This window comes from Pan paniscus, chromosome 10 (genome assembly GCF_029289425.2).
Source record: "Pan paniscus chromosome 10, NHGRI_mPanPan1-v2.0_pri, whole genome shotgun sequence".
NCBI lineage: Eukaryota > Metazoa > Chordata > Mammalia > Primates > Hominidae > Pan > Pan paniscus.
This window is the reverse complement of record NC_073259.2, coordinates 24,720,302-24,743,756: the sequence shown is the minus strand read 5'-3', so window position 1 is coordinate 24,743,756 and position 23,455 is coordinate 24,720,302. Positions and strand designations below refer to the sequence as shown.

The 23,455-nt window shown below is 38.2% G+C and overlaps 1 protein-coding gene across 31 annotated transcripts in view; it reads right to left on the bottom strand.

Moving 5' to 3' along the window:
• The window catches only part of PLEKHA5 (pleckstrin homology domain containing A5), a 245,546-nt gene that overhangs the window by 78,420 nt on the left and 143,671 nt on the right, over positions 1–23,455 (bottom strand). For 18 of the 31 annotated variants that reach the window (XR_004665632.3, XM_034935439.3, XM_055095450.2 and 15 more), the window contains 5 exons: positions 22,443–22,910; positions 13,888–14,353; positions 10,080–10,163; positions 6,849–6,968; positions 5,947–6,000 (listed from right to left, as the gene is read on the bottom strand). Coding sequence is in view for 30 of the 31 variants with exons in the window: in XM_034935439.3 (XP_034791330.1) it covers positions 5,947–6,000; positions 6,849–6,968; positions 10,080–10,163; positions 13,888–14,353; positions 22,443–22,910 (1,192 nt within the window). In the remaining variant the exon portion in view is untranslated. Of the gene's footprint in view, positions 1–5,946; positions 6,001–6,848; positions 7,134–10,079; positions 10,164–13,887; positions 14,354–22,442; positions 22,911–23,455 lie in introns of those variants that run through there. The other 13 variants (XM_055095454.2, XM_034935441.3, XM_055095452.2 and 10 more) reach the window with 3 other exon arrangements.

Below are 23,455 nucleotides of genomic sequence, written 5' to 3'. Positions count from 1 at the left end.
GAGCCACTGTGCCCAGCCCAAAAAAGATTTTCTTACCCTCCTCAGAAGAATTTGATAATTGTTTTTTAAAAAATGTACTGATAAAAAGACACATATGTAGGTGCTGACTCTGTTGACAATCTATCCCCAGTCTACTGGATCTCCAAATAAACATGAAATGTTTTTCATTCTCAAAAAAAAAAAAAAAAAAAAGACATTTACTGGTAAATTATAAAGAAGGATTTAGCTATTGACTCTGGCAAACCTTAAACATTTTCATGCAAGAAAGAATACATAGGTATGCTTGCACTGTATTTTTTTTTAACTGTACTATGGCAAACGGATTTGTCGTGACAAACTTCCTGCTTTTCCATGACTTTGAGGATAACGTCCTTTAGCTATCTGATGTTAAAAGAAGAGGCTGGTTCCTGCAGTAGAATATCATAATTCTCGGGGGGTTCGTACATGTTTGGTTTACCCACAGTAGGGAGCATGCTTACCAAAAGCATGTGAAGCATTGCTCTAAGTCTCTGGATCCTTCTGCACATCTCCATCTACATACTTCATAGTCACAGTTCCTAATATCTCACCTGCTGTTATCATTGCCTACTTGAAAATCTGGCAGGAAGGTTATTAGGGAAAAGGAAAAGGGGAATATCATTTAAGTTCCCTCACAACTGCTCTTCAAACACTAGTAGAGAATGTTAGAAAGAAAAAGAGTAAGAAACAAATGGAAGGAAAAGCTAAAATAGAGGTGAGGAAAATGGAGGGAACACGTTCCAACTTCCCCATTCCTATTAATACTCCTTTCATGCCTGGATCAAAAAAGTGCTACCTCTTCACTCATGGAGAGTTTTTGACTGCTTCCTCTCTTCAGCTCCTGGTCTAGTTTCTAAACGCCTAATTTCATTCTTTTGCTCAACCCAACCAGACCTGGTCCAGGCTACAGGAGCCAAGAACTAGAAACTAGCGTAGATCTAGTAAGTGACAAGACTGAGAAACTTCAAGTCCCTACTCCCAATGTTAGATCTGCTGAAGAAGGCATAAGTGTTCCTAAGATCTGAGGTTTGCACACTGAATACATTTTTTTTTTTTGAGATAGAGTCTTGCTCTGTTACCCAGGCTGGAGTGCAGGGCATGATCTTGGCTCACTGCAACCTCTGCTTCCTAGCTTCAAGTGATTCTCATTCCTCAGCCTACCAAGTAGCTGGGATTACAGGCACACACCACCAGGCCCGGCTAATTTTTGTGTTTTTAGTAGAGATGGGGTTTCACCATGTTGTCCCAGGCTGGTCTCGGAATCCTGACCTCAGGTGATCCACCCACCTTGGCCTCCCAAAGTCTTGGGATTACAGGCGTGAGCCACAGTGCCTGGCCACACTGAGTAATTTTTTTTTTTTTTTCAGACGGAGTCTCACTCTGTCGCCCGGGCTGTAGTGCAGTGGCGTGATCTTGGCTCACCACAACCTCTACCTCCACCTCCCAGATTCAAGTGATTCTCCTGTCTCAGCCTCCCAAGTAGCTGAGATTACAGGTGCCCACCACCATGCCTGGCTAATTTTTGTGTTTTTGGTAGAGACGAGGTTTCACTATACGTTGGCCAGGCTGGTCTCGAACTCCTGACCTCAGGTGATGCACCTGCCTTGGCCTCCCAAAGTGTTGGGATTACAGGCATGAGCCACTGTGCCCAGCCACTGAATACATTTTTAAGAGAGATGTTTTCTTCAGTGTGGTTAGGGTGTGTGATACTGTTAGTCTGGTCTTCAGATATAGCACAGGGTAAAATACTATCTTTCATGGCCTGGCTTGGGAATCTAACCACCAGGGATACTATTAAAAATCCTTAATAACCAGTAGGGTACAGGAGCCAAAACAACCAGTGTGCTCCTTCTCTAACTTACAACCAAATATCATCAAATGGTTTGGCTACAATCAGCTCCTATGGAAACCTGTTACTCCAGTTTCAAACAAATGACTTATAGTTGGCTCTATGGAGCCTTTTAGGGACTCCTAATCATAAAATGATTGCTCAGCAGGGCAGCTTATGCTTGATCTGCCCTGTTAAGAAAAAAAATTTTTTTCAAAATTTTCTTTTGCCCTCATAAAATAAACACCAGCCACTATGGCACTTTCAAAGAACTACAACAGGATATTTCATTCTTCAGGGGAGGAGACCCCACTTTAACTGCTGATAATCTGAAATTTACTTCCAACCTCCTGGCAAGTACACAGCAAGGGCAACACTTTACTTATGGCTTCCCTCCATCCCTATTATATTCTGTTAGGCAGAAAAATAAACATGGAAAAAGCTAATAAATGTTAAATCCATTCAGTACATGCATTTTAGGATGAAGCTGGCAAGTTTCACTTAAACTGTAACCAAAAGTGTCTCCCAATATTCAGCAACAACTAAGCTGGATGAGAAGAAAATGAGTTACTGATATATTATGCATTTATTCATTCTCTACATAGAGCATGGATGAGGTACATAAAATATATAGTTGGGATTACTCTATGTATACAGGTTCTACTTTGGGCCTATACTATCTTAAAATTCACAAAAATGACAAATAAACCAGGGCTAGTCTTATATAAATGTGGACTTTGAATAATACACTAACTGGGCTATGGAAGCATAAACAAACTGTAATAGTGTACTTCATAATGAAACAAAAAACTGAAGAAAATTCTACCATGTAATTAGTATATCTATTGTTATTTTTAAACCACTTTAATACATGATTCATCCTCATAAACGGTGACAGTGAGAATCAAATTATATTGCTGAAGTTACAGGCACCAGAAGTCAAGATTTTTGGATTGCCTGCTTAATATGTAAATCTGCAGACTTTCAGATAAGGCTATTTTATTTTTTATTTGTTATTAAACATTCCAGTAGCATCAGAAATGAGTTGACCTCTGAAGTAACTATGAGAATACTCTTTGGGTCTATGTGTTTTGTGAATACTGACAGTGATTAACAGAATTTAAAGAAATTACAGTTTTGCTTTTGATTATTGTAATACCTCACAAGGGGCAGGAGGGAAACTACATTTTGTTGCTGGTCTTGGGTTATTCTGATGATTTATTAGGGGAGGCAGAGTAAGTGTTAGAGTGAGAATAGATTAGTACATGTTCATTTGTTATGATATATAGTATAAAATGTGACCAGAGCCTTTTCCTCTTTCAGATTTTATAATTTACTCTCAAATTTGTGGTTACATAAAACTGATGAATCAATTCATAAATCCAGGGAACCAATAATCCCTACAAAAACAACGGACCTGGTACTCTAAAATGTTACGCTACTGGCAGTAACAAGATTAAAAGCTGGAAATGTTTGAGCTGAACGAAAAATTTTATTAAAATTCAAAGTTTCTAAATCATAAATTTTTAATAAAATTATTTAAAGAGAGATTTTCTTTAGGAAACCTTAAGGATACATACATTTAAGTATATCTGAGTTTTTGGGCAGTCTCCACCATGTTTTCATATGCTGTCTAATTATTACCTAAAAATGGCCCAATTTTTGCTATCAAAATATTCTTACTTCAAACACAAGTACCATTCAAACAATTCTGTAATTCTTCTCATTATCACAAACTTTAAAAATTGAATAGCTTTACTTCAGATAAATTACTGGAAAAGCTTTGGTGACATGTTGAGAGAATAGAGAAGATCAATAACACATTAGGATGTTTAGAAGTCACTGGAAGGACCACAGCATGGAGCAGTAGAAAAGGTTCCACAAAGCTTTCTTCGAGAGGAGTGATGGGAACGTGAACCTCAACGAGATCTAGGTCATTTGGGTAAAGGGATAAAACACAATCTCGACGTGGGAAAATGATTGAGGAAGGGCATCTTAGCATATGGTGGTGTTTTTGATATATTTACCTGTCCTTTTCTAAAATTTTCTGAAGTTCTATGTCTCTGCAAGCTTTGATTCAATGAGGTCAGTAATAAATTACAGTAAACCACAAGGTTTATTTTCAGAGATGTGGGGTAACTTCAGATTCATGTTTATATCATTGTTTTTTAAACCTATTTTTTAGGACTATTTGCAGCTCTAAATACAAAGGAGTTTTTTATTTCCCATATATCTTAGCAGCTTTCTGGCAGTGTAGAATTTTGAAGGAAGATGCATTTTTCTAGTGCATAATATACAAAGTGCATAATATACACTGTGGTTAAATTCAATAGCCTCAATCTCTGGATTGAAGATCTGGAATTCGGATACATGAAATGCTGATTTTTAAAGTATTCCAATAGCCAAAATGCTGATGAAAATGTTTTGTGGAAAATATATAAATTTTATATTAACAAAAGTGTGTTACTTTTAAAAATTAAAATAAGGAAAATGATTTAACACCTTTCAAAGGGTTATCCTAATGCAAAATCCCTCTTTAAATACAACTAATTTAAAGTAGCACATTACTGTTTTGTTTCAAACAGGCAAATATAAATATGAAAGCATTTGTCTTATTTTCTAAAGTAACCTCTTTATTTGATAAAATAGTCAAGTTTGGACATTTTGAAACAAGCTAGAATAAGTTTTAGCTTGATTTATATAAAAAATGCATTCAATGAAAGAAATTATGTCTAATAACAAAAAATTCCCAACAAATTAAAATTAAATATTAATAGAACATTTTATAAAAACTGAGTCACTCCTTGTTCAATGCCACTTTCTTTTTTTTTTTTTTTTTTTTTTTTTTTTTTTTTTTTTGAGATAGAGTCTCGCTCTGTTACCCAAGCTGGAGTGCAGTGGTGTGATCTTGGTTCACTGCAACCTCTGCCTCCAGGGCTCAAGTGATTCTCCTGCCTCAGCCTCCCAAGTAGCAGGGATTACAGGTGCGCACCACCATGCTCGGCTAGTTTTTGTATTTTTAGTAGAGACGGTGTTTCGCCATGTTGGCTGGGCTAGTCTCAAATTCCTGACCTTAGGTGATCCACCTGCCTCAGCCACCCAAAGTGCTGGGATTACAGGCAGGAGCCACCACACCCGGCCCATTGCCATTTTCACTTTTGAACATTCACCTCAACCAGGCACACCTGGTGCCACCACTGAGTTAATGCTAGGAATGTGAGCCTCCTATAAAACTGGCTCTACACACGTTGGCAAAGACCAAACATTGGAGGTACACAGCAAACAGGGAATAAGGACAGGCAACTGCAAATCACCTCCACTACACACTTCACCCATCTTCCTTCCTCCCTTACTCCCTCCCTCTCTCTCTTTCTCTGTTTCTTTATTTTTAAGACAGAGTCTTGCGCTGTAGCCCAGGCTGGAGTGCAGTGGTGCATGATCTCGGCTCACTGCAACCTCCACCTCCCAGGTTCAAGCAATTCTCATGCCTCAGCCTCCCAAGTAGCTGGGATTACAGACGTTCACTGTGACGCCCGGCTCATTTTTGTATTTTTAGTAGAGGCAGGGTTTCTCCATGTTGGCCAGCCTCGTCTCGAACTCCTGGCCTCCAATGAGCCGCCTGCCTCAGCCTCCCAAAGTGCTGGGATTACAGGCATGAGCCATTGCATCCAGCCAACTTCACCCACCTTTAAACTCCCCTTTAGGAATACAGAGCACACTACATTCACCCTCCTTCTTGCCTTCCAACAAGACAATTCACAGCTTGGAGTCTGTTCCTTTAATTAGGTCAGCTCCAAGCTGAGATAAGCCTCAAGGATTAGGTGTTTTAACGGGATAAGAAGAAAGAAGTCTAGAGAATTTAGGCTCTCAATTTCAGGTGACCCAGCATCTGTATCCCTCTTTACCTCCACACCTGTCCTTTCTCCCTGTTTATTATGGAATTCCTGAATCCACCTGGTCAGAGATTTCATATTCTATCACTTGTAAAAGTCATGTTATTAATTCAACATGACTGAAATAGCTGAGAAGCCTGAAAAACTGTTTTATATTTAAGAAGTTCTATTAAGTATTAAAAGTAAGAAAATCTCTATGAATCCCACCTGATGATCCAAATATATGGTGTTCCTTTGGAGATGATGTGAAAGAATTTCATTCTAGTAGGCACCAATTAAGAAAAAAGGGACAGAGAAAGAGGATGTGGAATTCAAGAAAAGGTCAATTTTGGAATAAGAAAAACAGGTAATTTACTACAACCTATTATATCACAGTACACGACAACTTTCACGCACATGCTCCCCTGTAAATGGTACCGCTGACATATTAAATTACAAAATTATATTTTGTTTTGTAAGAAATTAAGTAGACATGCATATGAACAATGAACTATTAAGCAGAAAAATTCCTTAAAATATCTTTAGCAAACTGACTGTTAGAACTTCTACATGTCAATTATTTCCTCTAATATAGTACTACTTCTTTCAATAAGATCTTTCTTATATAACCAGAGCTATAAACCCTTTGAGAAACGGTTATGTGTTCGTTCTTTTCATTAAAAATAAAAGACATTTTAAAATTAATTTTTAACATTTAAAAGGCAGTATTATTAAAGCTATAATGAATTTTTAATTTATTGTTTTATTGGAAATTATAGGACTTCTCAATATTTGTTTTACCAGATATGGAAGTCACAGTATTCAGTGAATAACAACATGAAGTTAATGCATACATGAAGTATTGTACGCATTGCCTTCCTCAAAACCAAAAGCCAGTGGGTGAGCGGGTGGGTAGAAGGCTAAGAAGAAATGCACCCTACCTGTATTTTCTTTCAGTAATGTATAAATAAGTTGAATTCTCAAAGGGTTAATAGGAGATTCTAACGTTGTCACTATAATGATGGTATGGGCTCATGCTCAACACTAATGATGCTGATCATATTGACTAATGAGTGGTTCAAAATAAGAGATGATGGCAGACGACACAGACAAATCTCTCCATAGCTGACCTTTGGGCTGTGGGCCTCAAGCTTTAGCTGCATGAGCTGTGCTAACGTATGCTCCCGGATACTACTCAGTTCGGCTTGCTGCCGTCTCAGCTTTATTAGCAGCAGCGTAAGCTCCTCTGGCTGAAGGAGTACAATTTAAGAATCCAAACAGTGGAAAACAGATTAATTGTTGTCTTAAGTGACAGATATTAAACCAAGATTTCTTGGCAAGTTTCCTCTTATGGTTGACATCAAACATAGTGCCTAGGCACTATGATGATAGGTCCTACATAAATGCATAGATATCTAGAGAAATAGAAGGAACAGTGTTACTTTAAAAGATACAGCAAAACAACAGTAAATTAAGGCATTTTCTCAGAACTCATGAGAATATTTAAATGTTAAGTACAAAAAAGCACAATGCCAAAAAAACATTATAAAGGTTTGTACATAAGTGCTACTAAAAAATTATTAAAAGATATTTTACTAAGATATCTAAAAAAATTACACCTTTTCCCAGCAATAGTACAAATACCTGCATGTCCAACTTTCTAACAGAACGTACATAAAATAATTAAAATAAATGTAGGCCGGGCACAGTGGCTCACGCCTGTAATCCCAGCACTTTGGGAGGCCAAGGCAGGCGGATCACAAGGTCAGAAGTTCGAGACCAGCCTGAGCCCTGCCTCTACTAAAGATTAAAAAAAAATTAGCCAGGCATGGTGGCACGCAACTGTAATCCCAGCTACTCGGGAGGCTGAGGCAGGAGAATCGCTTGAATCCAGGAGGTGGAGTTTGCAGTGAGCCGAGATCACGCCATTGCATTCCAGCCTGGGCGACAGGGCGAGACTCCATCTCAAAATAAATTAAAAAAATAAAATAAAATAAAATAAAATAAAACTTGGATATCTTCACATTATTAAATTTGGGATCTGGGTTCTATTAATTGCTTCCCAGTTATACTCTGAAATGTCACTGTTAGTGCTTTCATATAGCATTTTTTATGACCAAAATATCAGTTTTATTTTTTAAGAAAAAGAGAGTTTCCATGGGCACATAAACCCTCCTTCTTCACTCTGGGAAAAGAAGAGAACCTTTTTTTGGTTCCTGATTGGTGACTGTGATCCAAAGGAAAATAAATTTTCAACGGTGGATGAAATTCCTTAATGGGCCAATTTAATATACTTTTCTTAGAAATACAGTAAAGTATGATCATTGGCAGTCTTATAGCCCATAAAATATTACTTGGTATTTCTCTGAGCTTTGTTATGATTAACAACTGAAAGCAGGCTACAGGCTTTCCTCACTGGAGTGCTGCAATGTACTCTTAAAAATTCCAGGCTAAAAAGTATTCCCAAGATTGGTTTGTTTTGCCTACATGACAGCGTTGCATTAACTCTCTTCTGTTCTGTTTATTTGCTATTGCTCTTTATTTTCCGACAATTCTTTTCAAAAACAGAAATCATTTTTAACCATTATCCAAAATCATATTAAAAATTATTGCCTTCAGAAGAAAAAGTGTTAGCAGAAGTTACTATTGGATTCCTTAGATAAAACTGGGTATCCACAGGTGAGACAACAGTTTTTTACTGTATATTAAATGGTCAAAGAATGTTTGGTGTGTGAGATTTAAATAAACCATGTAAGAGAAAAAGAACAGTTGCTTTTGCTCTGATGCCAATCCTATTTGTGACCTCATGATGCTAGGATAGTCCTTGTTTTATGATCATCATCTCCAACACTTGAGGTCTTGCCAGGGAGAAGGTAAGATGGGCAAAGGGATTTAGATATTCTAAGAACCCAGAGTGATACCGCAAGAAATACTGAAACTCTGGTTTATTATTTATGGAGCTAAAAACAGATTAAGAGATTTTCAAAAGGATGAAAGATACCAATAACTTTATTTAGATTTTGAGGCCAAATAAAGAGGCACATTTGACCAAAGAAAGTAGGAGGTGGTAAATAAATTTTGTGCTAAATATCCACTAGAGGGAGCAAGGCAGAAGAGAAACATTTGTGGTATGCTATTTAGCATTTACTCTATGATTAATGACTATTTGTCAGGCCAACAATCTAATGTTTTAAGATTCCCACATTTAAAAGTTCTTAGTCTTAATCAAATAATCTTTGGCAAATAAACTGCAGGAAGTTTAAAGCAAGGACATATTTCATTTTATCTAAATGTGTAAAAGATAAAATAAAACAATGTTTTTACAAAACACATAAGATGAATTTGATTACTGCAGGAAGAGAATTTTAAATAATGAACAACTATACACACAGGTGCTAAAATCACATCTTTACAGAAACTGAGGTTATCTACTGACAATAAAGCCAGTGCCCCTGATAAAAGAATACCATTAAAATAAACTGAAGTGAGGAAAAGTCATCTTTTCTCTTTAACTAGAAGAAGTGTCCTGCTAATGTAACTCCTTTCCAATTAACATAACACTGACAATGAAATGGTAATGGTAAATACTTGCTTTGATCGAACGCTTGTTACAGTCTTTTTCTGCTGATATGTAAATCAGTTTATTTTATAAACAGCTCTAAAGAAGTTAATCTAAAAATTCACACGAAAAACTTAATACGCTGGTAGTTTGACTACAAATAACTGCTTGCTGGATTTGTTCACTAATGAATTACTGCAACTTCTGTTTTAAGGATAAGGGAATGAAAGTAAAGAAACCCACCTAGTTCATACAATAAAGTTTCTTTTTTTTTTTTTTTTGAGACAGAGTCTTGCTCTGTTGCCCAGGCTGGAGTGCAATGGCAGGATCTCGGCTCACTGCAAACTCCACCTCCTGGGTTCAAGTGATTCTCCTGCCTCAGCCTCCCAAGTAGCTGGGATTACAGGCATGCACCACCATGCCCGGCTAATTTTGTATTTTTAGTAGAGATGGGGTTTCAACATGTTGGCCAGGCTGGTCTTGAACTCCTGACCTCAAGCGATCCTCCTGCCTTGGCCTCCCAAAGTGCTGGGATTACAGGCATGAGCCACCGTGCCCGGCCGTAAAGTTTCAAAATATAATCTTTTATTTGGCCAGTCAGACACTTAGGAAAAGGTATCCACTAAAACACTGAAATGGCTACATGATTCCAAATTCTGATGAGCATCTCTTGCACAAAAGCAGTAATGTTTTTTCTTTGGGAGAAACTCTGAAAATTCAAACTTAAAAATTATGTTAGATATGTACCTTCCTGTGCAGCACATAAATAAAACATGGTATGGTAAATAAAGATATTACTCACCGTTTTCCCTTGGAGGCTCTGGGGACTAACAGACTGTAAAGTCAGGCCAGCTGGCACTGACCTTCTGTCAGGCACATAGACATGCTAGGAAAGTAAAGGCACAATGTAATTCTGTGGTAAAGTTTTTTTTTTTCTTATCAATGTCAGCAAGGAGAAATCTTAAATTCCTATTATGAAATACCACTTAAAATTGCTATTAGTGCTTATGAAAGATGATAGAGACTAACATTTCTTGACATAAAATACTGATGTGGGGCTGGGTGCGGTGGCTCACGCCTGTAATCCCAACACTTTGAAAGGCCAGGGTGGACAGATCACTTGAGGTCAGGAGTTCGAGACCAGCCTAGCCAACATGGTGAAACCCTGTCCTTTCTCTACTAAAAGTATAAAAAATTAGCCAGGCGTGGTGGCGTGGGCCTGTAATCCTAGCTACTCGGAAGGCTGACGTGGGACAGGTGCTTGACCCCGGGAGGCAGAGGTTGCAGTGAGCCGAGATAGCACCACTGCACTCCAGCCTGGGCAATAGAGCGAGGCTTCATCTAAAAAAATAATGATGTGGAGGAGCAGAGTAATTCTTTTTTTTTTTTTTGAAGCAGAGTCTCACTCTGTTGCCCAGCCTGGAGCGTATGGCAAGATCTAAGCTCACTGCAACCTCCACCTCCTGGGTTAAAGAGATTCTCCTACCGCAGCCTCTCAAGTAGCTGGGATTACAGGCGCATGCCACCACGTCTGACTAATTTTTGTATTTTTAGTAGAGACGGGGTTTCACCATGTTGGCCAGGCTGGTCTCGAACTCCTGGCCTCAAGCAATCCACCTACCTCGGCCTCCCAAAGTGCTAGGATTACAGGCTTGAGCCACTTGCCTGGCCTGAACAGAGTAATTCTAAAATCTGGTTTAGAGGTTCTCAAAAACTCTTTGACCTCAGGATCCCTTTATATTCTTAAAAAGAAAATTTAGTGGCAAGAGTGGCATTGTTTTACAGTTTTGCAAATCTTTAATGTCTGGCTGGATTCTTATATCTGTTTCTGTATTTAATCTGTTGTGATAATCTCTTTTAGTGGAAGTATGTGAAGAAAATCTACCCTCAATATATATAGTTGGAAAAAAGGAGAGAATTTTAATAGTTTTTCTTGATAATTATAGATGTTCATCTTTGACACTGCGCTATAGCTCAAAAAAGTGATATTTTTTAAAGGTTAGTTACAAAGTGATATCTGAAACCTTATCAATGAACTTTTGATACTCTGTTACATTAATATCCACTTGGTCTATTTGTACTTTAAATGAATCTTGTGATATCAAACACTGGTCATCTGGAAAATATTGGTTCAGTGAGTTATGCAATGTTCTAAATATTGACATATGTCAGTATACAATATAAAAACATCACAACTGTTAATATCACCGCCAATCTTTAAGCACCGGAAAGCTGTCAAGTTCAGGGTGGCAGATACATGATTTTCAAAATTCTATTTTTTGCTTGAAAACTCAAACATTGTCATCAGTAACAAATACTGTCAGTCGTTTTCCTTGAAGTGACAGGATAGCATTCACTTTGAGAAAGTGTGTCTATCAAATACCACGTCTGAATATTGACAGTTGTCTTTTGTTCAAGTAAAAATATGTTTCACAATAAAAGGAACTAATTCAGCTTGCAACTCCATCATGTGTTTTACTGTGAGACAACGGTTAGCACTTTGGTATGCCATAGAAATGCTTTAGGCATTTACCATTTCATCACAAGTAATAGTAAAAGAATATGTAACAAAATGTTAAGGTTCAATAAAATTATTTTCTACTATTTCATGAATGAGATTTATAAGTGAACCTGATACTTTATTTTTTACTTCAAGTGTGTGGCAGGGAGGCTACAATGACCACTAGCATAGTCTGGATCCACTGCCTTGATTTACGCTAAGGTGCCAGAAATTTTACTCACCATCGCTTCTGCACTACCAGAGCAAATAGGAACACGATGAATAATGCCTTATTATGATCATGAAAATAGTTTTGACTCCCTGAAACGGTCATGGGAGGGAACCCCCACAGGGGTCCATGAACTACACTTTAAGAACCACTGATCTACATCAAGGAAGAGGATAGGATAGTTTGAAAGAAAAATTTGGCAATTTTGGAGAGGTCTTTTGGGAGTAGCAGTAGTAGACAGTTGGGAATTGGATAGAGAATATAGATTCATCTCATATTTGCTGTCGAAACAGATGATATATTCTGGCCAAGAACATGAAAAATACTATTAACCACGAGAGCATGTAATTTAGAGCCAATTGTTAGACGATACACATTAAGCTGTATTAGATCAGATTTTTCTTATATATTGTTACTATTTTTATCAATCATGATTTAGTCTTTGGAAAAAGTGAGGAAACACTGAACTTTGTTACGATGGAGTTCAAAGTGAGCCTTTTGTTGTGAGGCAAATTAAAACTTTCTTCAAAGGAAAATTCCTGATTAATCTACTAATTTTAACAAATGCTTATTTATGGAAATATCAAGCAAATGCTTAGGTAATAATGCAGCTGAACAATTCAGCTTGTCACAAGGATAAGAAAAGAGCATTTTAAAACAGTATAAAGCAATAACTTATTATTACTATTTTTTGAGTCAGAGTCCTGCTCTGTCTCCCAGGCTGGGGTGCAGTGGTGCAATCACAGCTTACTACAGCCTCAACCTCCCAGGTTCAAGTGATCCTATGGCCTTGGCTCCCCAAAGTGTTGGGAATACAGGTGCGAGCCACTATGTCTGGTCAAAGAATTCTTTAGTATGGAAAAAAAAAGCACTTTAGGATAGACATTAGGGAACTGGTTGTGTACTAGCTGACTAATCAAAGCCACTGCTTTAGCATTATGAAAAGCTGATTGATACAAAGCACTTTGAATTCACTTCAAATAATCTATACTAAGCAATGCTTAAAGCAATTTAATATACAAAGTAAAACATGATCTCCATTTTTAAAATGTATACATACCATTAAGCTATAATATTAAATCAAGTGTTTAAGGAATTATCTCAATATGCCATATATTCATTGGTTAGAAGATAAAGTTAACACTTTTATCCTCATGAACAACAGGATGAGCTTGATACAAAATTTCAGGTATGCCAGAAGACAGTAGGTGTAGAATTTCCAAGTGTGTAAAAAGCCAATAAAAATGAATGTGGTCTAGGCCAGGCACAGTGGCTCACACCTGCAATCTCAGCACTTTGGGAGGCTGAGGCCAGTGGGTCACTTGAGATCAGGAGTTCAAGACCAGCCTGGGTATCACGGTGAAACCACATCTCTACTAAAAATACAAAAATTAGCCAGGTGTGGTGGCGCATGTCTGTAATCCCAGCTACTCGGGAGGCTGAGGAAGGAGAATCGCTTGAGCCCGGGAGGCAGAGGTTGCAGTGAGCTGAGATTATGCCTCTGCATTCCAGCCTGGGCAACAGAGCGAGACTCCATCTCAGAACAAAACAACAACAACAACAAAACAACAGAAAAATGCATGTGGTGTTAACCTACATGGAGAACTGATGAGATATGGTATCAAGCAGAGAAAACAGAATGCATCTGCTCAAAAGAACTGCTCCTGTGTTCCTGAGAGATGAAGTGTTGCAATTAGGTATTTTTTATACATAAGATCTTAATGTTGTAAAATATTATTTATTTATTTTTTAAAACAAAAAAGAGCTGCCTTGCTTACTTTCTCCCCATTCTTTTGTCTCTCACATTTAAAATAGTATACTAGAAAGAAAACACAGCATTTATAAGGTAGTGAGTTAACACAAAATCAGCAGCTATTTTACCTTAGGGTGATGGGCCCTGTGTCTGCGGTCTATTGTCACATCTCCTCTCTGAATTGGTGAAGACACTTCCGATCTGTAAGTTCGTTGAGGGGAGTATCCCTGATAAGCAGCTATTGACCCGTGGGAAGGCGATGTGGGAATAGAGTGCATTGTCTGGTCAGAAATATTTACCATGGTTTTGGGACTACTCAAGGTACTGTGTCGAGGGAGGGTGCTCTGTTTGTTATAAAACTGACGCTGCTGCCATTCGTAGAGCTGCCACATTGTGTCATCTCTAATGGACCTCCGTTTCTCCTCCGCTCCGGGTCCTAATGTCTTGTCATGAGTGGAAGGGGTTACACTGCAGATACTTTCAGGCCTTGTCTTGCTGTTTCTTGGGAGTGTTCTATAACCTTCAGGGTAGCGGGCCATAATCTGGGCTCTGTGACTTGGCATATTTCTTGGTAAGGTTTGGTAAGAAATTACTCTAAAATAAAAAAATAATTAAAATGTAAACATGAAGGGGGTTATTTTCCAAATTCTAAATTAGAGTACATTTCTTTTGTTCCAGTAAGTAAAATATACATTAGAATTTTTTTTTTTTTTGGGACACAAGAGTCTCGCTCTGTTGCCCAAGCTGGAGTGCAATGGCGTGATCTCGGCTCACTGCAACCTCCGCCTCCTGGGCTCAAGCGATTCTCCTGCCTCAGCCTCCCGGGTAGCTGGGATTACAGGCGTCCACCACCACGCCCGGCTGATCTTGAATTCCTGACCTCAGGTAATCCACCCACTTCGGCCTCCCAAAGTGCTGGGATTACAGGCATGAGCCACCGTGCCCAGCTTAGAATGTTATTTTTTTAAAGATCAAAATATTATCCAAGGTATAAACTATTAACAGATTTTAATCTTTTTAATGAAATTCAATTTAACACACTTAATACAAGATAAACAGCATCTATATCAATTACACAAAAGACTATTAGTTCCACACAATGTATAGTTTGATTTAAAGATGAAAGAGTATTATACTTCATTTGAGAAATAAGAATGTTTAAAATCTAATCTCATTTCTGTCACTATATTTTATTTGTTTTTATATAAATAAACTCATTTTTACACATCTCATCAGAGGACTAGGATTTCTATGTATGGATGAAACATGAAGTGAGTTATACCCATAGAGCATAAAGACAGGAAATAAATTACTACAAGTATATGTTGACTATTCTGTTGTATGTTTTCTTTCAGGAAGTATGGTTATTTATGGGAGTAAATACATCAGTACATTTGGTTTGAAGGAATAACTTCCTTTCATAGCTTTTCCTAACTTGAGATATAAAAGTGACTTGGAGCTGATGCTCAGAATTCTATTAAAGATAAAATACTTAAATATCACAATATTTCAGATATAAAAGTACAATCTCAGCAATTTTGCAAAGTTTCCAGCACAGTGATTAATATTCCACTTCATAGATGGTAGAATATTTTTCGGGAGGCTTTTTAAAGCAATCTAAAAATGCTTCATGTACATTATGCATGCAAAGTGTAATTCTTTTAAAATGCTAATTTTGGGAATTGGATATGTAATTGCATATTACTAAGCACAGAATACTACCATTTCCAAAAATGAAAGAACACAATTTCAGTTTACTATTTTTAAAAAAACCACTTTGGGCCAGGCGCAGTGGCTCACGCCTGTAATCCCAGCACTTTGGGAGGCCGAGGCAGGCGGATCAAGAGGTCAGTAGATCGAGACCATCCTGGCTAACACAGTGAAACCCCGTCCCTTCTCTTTGATAAACACACTCTTTCGAGTTTATAAAACTATCACAGTGCCAACTTCATACTAGGTGAAATTCATGATATAAAAAAGATTTTTAAAAGTTAGGGGAGAAGTGAGCCAGAAAAAAAAGAATCAATTAAAAACTCCACGTAAAGTTAGCATTTGTGTTTCCCTATTATCTTTTTTTTTTTTTGGAGATAGTGTTTTGCTCTGCTGCCCAGGCTGAAGTGCATTGGCACAATCTCAGATCACTGCAACCTCCGCCTCTCAGGTTTGAGTGATTCTCCTGCCTCAGGCCCCTGAGTAGCTGGGACTACAGGCACCAGCCACCATGCCCAGCTAATTTTTTGTACTTTTGTAGAGACGGGGTTTTGCCATATTGCCCAGGGTGATCTCAAACTCCTGAGCTCAGGCAATCTGCCTGCCTCAGCCTCCTAAAGTGCCAGGATTACAGGAGTGAGCGCCTGGCCTCCATTTCCTTAAGATACAGAGGTGTAGGTATAATTCAAATTCTAAATACAAACATACTTTTTTTTTTTTTGAGATAGATTCTCACTCTGTCACCCAGGCTGGAGTGCAGTGGAGTACACTGCAGCCCGGTCCTCCTGAGCTCAAGTGATCTTCCTGCCTCAGCCTCCTAAGTAGCTAGGACTACAGGTATATGCCACCATGCGTGGCTAATTTTTTATTTTTCCCAAACGTAACTTTTTAACCACCACCAGCACAAGAAACATCTAGATTAGAAAAAGTAAGATTAGGCTGGGCGTGGTGGCTTGCACCTGTAATCTCAGTACTTTGGGAGGCTGAGGCAGGCAGATCGCTTGAGGCCAGGAGTTCAAGACCAGCTTGGCCAACATGGTGAAACCCTGTCTCTACTAAAAATACAAAAATCAGCCAGGTGTGGTGATGCACGCCTGTAGTTCCAGCTACTCGGGAGGCTGAGGCAGGAGAATCACTTAAACCTGGGAGGTGGAGGTTGCAATGAGCTGAAATCGTGCTGGTGACAGACACTCTGTCTCAAAAAAAAAAAAAAGAAAAAGAAAAAGAAAAAGAAAAATTAAATTACAAGTATTAATCTTATACAATCATCTCCATAGGCATAAATTTATATCCTAATATCAAAATCAACATAATTCAATGAACCAAGTATGTGGAAGGGTTGGGACTCCACAAACTCAGGTTTTCTGATCTCTTCTTTCAATGTTTAGTTAACAACTTTTTCCTAATATTACATGGGCTCCTACTGGTTGTGAAAATGTCAGAGATACTGGTAATTACATGGACCCGAAGGGATTAAATATTTGATGGGAAAATCATTTGACCATACTCTTAATAATCTGGGAATCCTTCGCTGATAATCTGGATATAAGAGCTCTCTTTTGACCCAAAGACCTGTCAGTAACAATGCACAAATACTCATATATTATAGTTACAAAAAGATTTCAGGCTGGGTGCAGTGGCTCACCCCTGTAATCCCAGCACTTTGGGAGGCCAAGGCGGGTGGATCACTTGAGGTCAGGAGTTCAACACAGCAAAATCCCATCTCTACAAAAACTAGAAAATATTAGTCAGGTGTGGTAGCATGCTCCTGTACTCCCAGCTACTCGGGAGGTTGAGGCAGGAGAATTGCTTGAACCCAGGAGGCAGAGGTTGCAGTGAGCTGAGATTGTGCCACTGTACTCCAGCCTGGCCAACAGAGGGATGGCCCTGTCTCAAAAAAAAAAAAAAAAAAAAAAAAAAAAGGACATTTCATTGTGATGAGGTGTGATGAATTGAGTGCATTCTGGACTATGAGGCACCTAATTAATAAACTGCCTGCATAATTTGTGTCTATTGGGGTAGTAAAATTATGTTACCTTTATACTAAGAGAAAAATCTCATGTTAAATATACCTTCTCTTTGTGGGTTAAAGCATCCAGAGGGGATATAGTGGGAAAACAGTAAAACAGGAAAAGTGGTTGATCAAAAATCAAGACAGCCAAGTTTTGATTCTTGCTTTCCTATTAAGTACTTAGACCTTGGATGAGTTACATATTCTGGGGCTTTCAGAATATTGGGGGCAGGGTAGGGGAGTAGGGGAGAAAAGACCAAGAGATTATATATATATATATAGTATTTTTTTTTTTTTTTTTTTGAGATGGAGTCTCACTCTGTCGTCCAGGCTGGAGTGCAATGGCGTGATCTCCGCTCACTGGACCTGTCTCCCAGGTTCAAACGATTCTCCTGCCTCAGCCTCCCGAGTAGCTGTGATTACAGGTGCCTGCTGCTACACCCAGCTAATTTTTGTATTTTTAGTAGAGACGGGGTTTTACCATGTTGGCCAGGCTGGTCTTGAACTCCGGACCTCAGGTGATCCACCCACCTTGGCCTCCCAAAGTGCTAGGATTACAGGTGTGAGCCACACCTGGTCCAAGAGATCATACTTGGGGTTACAGAAAGAGCTTGTGGGCTAAATAGAACTAAAATGCAGGTCTCCTACTTTCTAAAGCAGCACTCTTTTAACTATGCCAGTGATCCCTAAACTTTTTGGTTTTTTAAAAAAATCCCTCTATTTTTAAATTTTGCCAAGATATGAATATTATTTTTAAAAAACCATACTCATCTATCACAATGACTTAGTTAAAAATAAAAAGGTATTAAAAATTAGGAAGGATATAATCTTATCGTACCAGAGAGCCCTTTAATATGCTATTAAAATCTAGCCAATGGCCAACTGAAACTGGGATCCTCTTTTCTCATCTAGAAGATGATTTCATCATAAACTTATTCTAGAGCTCTAAAATTCTATGCCTTATTTTGTATTTTAAATATTTCTAATTCTTTCAACCATTTCTCCTAAACTAAATTTCCTTCATCATGGTGGTTGTTCTTCAGGATTTCAATGTCTCTACTCAAAAAGAGGTTGTTCAAAATTGAACGAAATGTCTCCAGACAAGAACCGCTGCATTCAGGCCAACCATCCGATTCGATGCCTTCGGGGTGGAGAGAGGGAGAAAGGTACCCAATTGCTCTTATATAACCAGTATAAAGAGCTCAATTCCTTGAGGCTTTCCCTCCACGGGTATTTCCTATTTTGTTTCTGCTTGGTCTTCCTCCCCATCTTCACTGTCTCCTATCACACGAAAGCCAGAAACTGGAAAACATCCAGAGCTGGCAATCCCATGACTATGTGCAAATATGTCAGCTAGGGAAAGCTGACTCCATCAAAGAGACTGCCCTAGTACTAAAGCAATTTACCCTGACACACCTTGGTTTGTTTGGTCATTCATAAATTGAAGAAATACTACAGGAGGCTTAATATGCAAAAAGCTAGAGATTAAGCACTGAGCTATATCATAGAAACATGTAAGGAAGGGGACATACATTATCAATCTAAAACACACCCAAAATTGCTTATAAACTAATATCTAAATTATAGTTCAAAAATATAATTACACTAAAACACTTTTGTCAAGTGCTCTGAAGTATTCATAATGTTTGGGTTGGACCCTGTTGTAGAGATGTATATTGAACCTGAACTGTCAACTATCATATGATCATTAACAGCAGGATATATATATTTTTAGTAAGCTTGCCTAATTAATGACATTAAAAGGCTCTTCTGTCATCTTTGGAACCACATTTGGGGAATTTTAATTAAAAATTAAATTATTATCAAGCAAATTTATTTTTATCCCATATATTTCTAGCACTTTGAGACCTGTTTTTCAAAACTACAATTCCCTTTAGTGACTTTTTTCCCCAAAGAAATTCAAATTAAGCAAAGTGTGATTTACTTTTAACTGAAAGCTTAAGAAATGAACACTCTAAGCTCCCACATCAGATTTAGCGCCCCATTGGCCAGCAGCTGCCTGTCAAGCACCATAAAAGCCCTTTCCCTGTGATTCTGCCATGCAGAACAATGGCTCAAGGACCATGCATCTTAACAGTGCCTGCCACTCAGAATGAAACTTCAAAGCTTTGTTCACAGATGCAGGGATCTACTATTTGACTAAATATTAAACCTTTTTCTATCAGAACTTTAATAATAAAAGACTTTCATAAAGCTTTTTAAAAAATGATTTATATATTGAATTACAATTGTTTCATTCCACCAATAAAAAATCATTTCATTATAAAACACTACAACTATTTTTATGATGAAGTTTATATCATAATGTAGATGATATTTTCTTATGATCCAAAGTGGACTCAAGCCATTTCAAAAGAACATCTAAATAACAGTATTTATAAAAACTGGCATAACAGTTAACCCAAAAATGTAGGAGGAACCCAGAGAAAATCTTAGCTCAAAATAACCTAAAACCAGCCTTCAGAAGCTGTTGGTGTTATGTCCAAAAGGAAGAAGTCACTGAAAGACTTTACTGATATTAATTACACTCATAAAGGAACCTAAAACTAGTATTTATACTTCACAATTTTTAAAAATCCTCTAATTTCCAGATATCTGTTGACTCTCTCTATACACTTTTAAACTTAAGAAAGTATGATTTTTGGGGAAAAGTGATTCTTCTTTGAAGTAAGATTTAACTTGGTGAGCAGAGACTCACCAATCTTCTGATTTGGATTTTTATAATTTTCCTGAAAGTGATTACTTTCCCAAGTACTTCCAAACATCCTTTCATTTTTTTCCCCCCAGACCTGCTTCCTGCTTCTTTTCTGTCTAATCACATTGTATTAATTTATTTTCCTGCTAGTAATATATGAGCTTATTCATGTCTGTCATTCCATCCAACATTAAGTAATCTATGCCTTAATTAATTCTTTTATTTATGATTTTGGTCAATCTGGTAAGTGAAAAATAATGCCTGTTTCTTTAATGTGCAATTCCCTGATTACTGGTAAATTTGAGCATCTGCCAGTTTCCTTTTTAAAGAAAATTGACAAATAAGATTATATATATTTATGGTGAACAACATGTTTTGAAATATGTATATTGTGGAATGGCTAAACCAAGCTAATTAACATATGCATTACCTCACATAACCCATCCAACCACTATCTTCTCTTTTCCCAAATCTTTTCTTTGCAGTAAAAGGCACCAAATCACCCTAGTTGCCCAGGCCAAAAAGGCAGGGTGTCATTTTTGATTTCCTTCAAGAAACTTCCAGATTGGAGTGCAGTGGCGCGATCCTGGCTCACTGCAACCTCTGCCTCCCGGGTTCAAGAGATTCTCCTGCCTCAGCCTCCCCAGTAGCTGAGATTACAGGTGAGCACTAAAATGTCTGGCTAATCTTCGTATTTTTAGTAGACATGGGGTTTCACCATCTTGGCCAGGCTGGTCTCGAACTCCTGGCCTCAACTGATCTGCCCGCCTTGGCCTCCGGAAGTGCTGGGATTACAGACGCAAGCCACCTTGCCCGGCACCAAACTTAATCTTGAGCAAGACGAGTTTGCAATCAAGCACATGAAAGCAATCAACTAGACTTGTCAATTATATCCCGAATACATCCTCGTCCTCTTCTCACTTCAATCACTTAACTAACTTCTGAACTTTCTCCAATTTATTATCCAGATTTCTGAGACACCAATCTGAATCTCTCTCTCCTAGCTTATGTCTCTAGCCTGTTCTTCACTCATTGATTCCCCAGTTACAATCAAGTCATACTGGATTTCTTTTGATTCTTCTGTTCTCTACCAAGCCTGGAGCTTTGCATATCTAAGCCGTAATATGCATGTTATTCTTCGTATCACTGCTTGTGTTTTGCTTCCTCTACAAAGGTTTTCCTAGACTCTGAATCCTTAAGATTGTGCTGTTGTCCCGAAATGTGTTCCTACAGCACCCTGGTCTGCCTTCATTGTATTTGTCACACTCAATTGCATCTACTTATTCAACTGTCTCCTCTACTAGAGAATTATCTCTGTGAGTATCTGGACTGTATCTTTTCATTATTTTACTTTGCGGTCCCACAATTAGCATACAGTAGTTGCAAAATAAATATATTAAGAAAAGGTGCATGCAAAAATGAATAAATGCTCATATAAATATATTTACTTTTTTTTTTTTTAGAGTTGAGTTCTCACTGTGCTGCCACGCTGGAGTGCACTGGCACAGTCATAGCTCACTGCAGCTCCCAACTCCTGGGCTCAAGCAATCCTCCCACTTCAACTTCCCCCAAGTAGTAGGTACTACAGGTATGCACCACTATGCTTGGCTAATTTTTAAGAATTTTTTACAGAGATAGGGTCTTGCTAGGTTGCCCAGGCTGGTCTCAAACTCCTGGCATCAAACGATTCTCCTGCTTTGGCCTCCCAAAGTGCTGGGATTACAAGCACGAAAAACTGCGCCTGGCCTTGAATTTAATAGTTATGTGCATTCTGATTTAAAGAAAGCCCAAGAATAAGACTGGGAATTAGAGAGCAGTAGGCCTTTGCTGCCTCCATATTACTTGTCTCAGGAGATCCTTGCATTGTACCAACCTGCAGAAACTGGTAATGGAGGACAGTCAGAGAAGAGGTGATAATGGCAGGGGACAAGACAGGGGTGGGTTGGGAGGACAGGGCTTGCTCCCTCCCTCTCCCAAATAAACTCGATCTCTGCCTGTAACCCAAGCCTTTCCTTGTGCTTGGCCAGGAAGGATGACTCCTTGCCACTAGCAAAGTTGGGTGACAGAACATAAGAGACAGAGAATAAATACTTATATCTGATCATTATAAACAAAAGACGTAGTAATGAAGCTATAACAGCTAAAACACAATTTAAACCAATATTTTAATCAGTAGCTCAGAAACCAATCTCCACCAACACAGCATCAAAGAAACCTGGGTTCATAATGACAAGACAGACACTTACCCCCTGGTTTCTTCTTCATGACCCCTCCCCTTCTGGATTTTAATCCACTGTTCCAACTGCTGCATTGAATTTGTTCTCTGTATGACTCGATCGGCCTCTGTGTATAAGGGCCCTGTATTGGGGCGATTTCCACCTCTAAGATCTGCCAGGCTAACATTGACTATTTTGTTCTCTGAACTGCTCAAGTTGATTGGTCTGTAGTGCGCAGTCTGAGCAGGGCATGCTGACCCACTCTCATATTCAGATGGCAGAGAATTCAGCTTTACACTATTAATTTTTGTTAAGGGTCTATCTTGACCATCCTTCTGAAATCCATATTTTTCAGCTTCTAATGCCTTTTTTTCTTCAATTTTGCTCATTTCCTTGTTTTTTTGATTGTTTTGGATCTCTGGTTTAATTAGCACTCTATGGTTGGGAATGTTATTGGTTTCTTTAGTTGGTGCATTTTCAGATGTAATCTTGTCCACTCTGAAATCAGAGAAGAAAATCACAGTAAATCAGATGAAATAATGTACATATTACTTCTGGGATTCAATCTAGGAAAAATTATACTTTACGGGGGTGGGGGCCAGGGGACTGGAAAGAGTCACAGTGGACAAGTCTACACAAATACCCAATGCTGTGATATTAACATTCAAGCACAACACCAGAATGTATAAACAGAAAGGGGGAAAAAGAAAACATAAAGAACTAGAGCGTAAAAAGTGATGTGTGCTCCCACCATTAGGAATCTGAAAATAAAGTAAATTAAGATTGCCTTATGACAGTTAAACCACAAAGTCTACACTTAAAGGACCACAGTAGACAGTCCCTTGAAAGGAGCAACATGGCTCCCAGCCAAGGTTAGCTGCTTGTTGACTCATGAGACAAACATGAGTCTGGTTGTGGCAATGGCTGCAACAGGAAATCATAGTCTGATGCTATCAAAGATCTGAACCATATGATTAACTCCTTTTGTTTGTATTCAAGAGGAACTCAGTATGATTTTAGAGCTCTTGGAGTCTGACTGCACA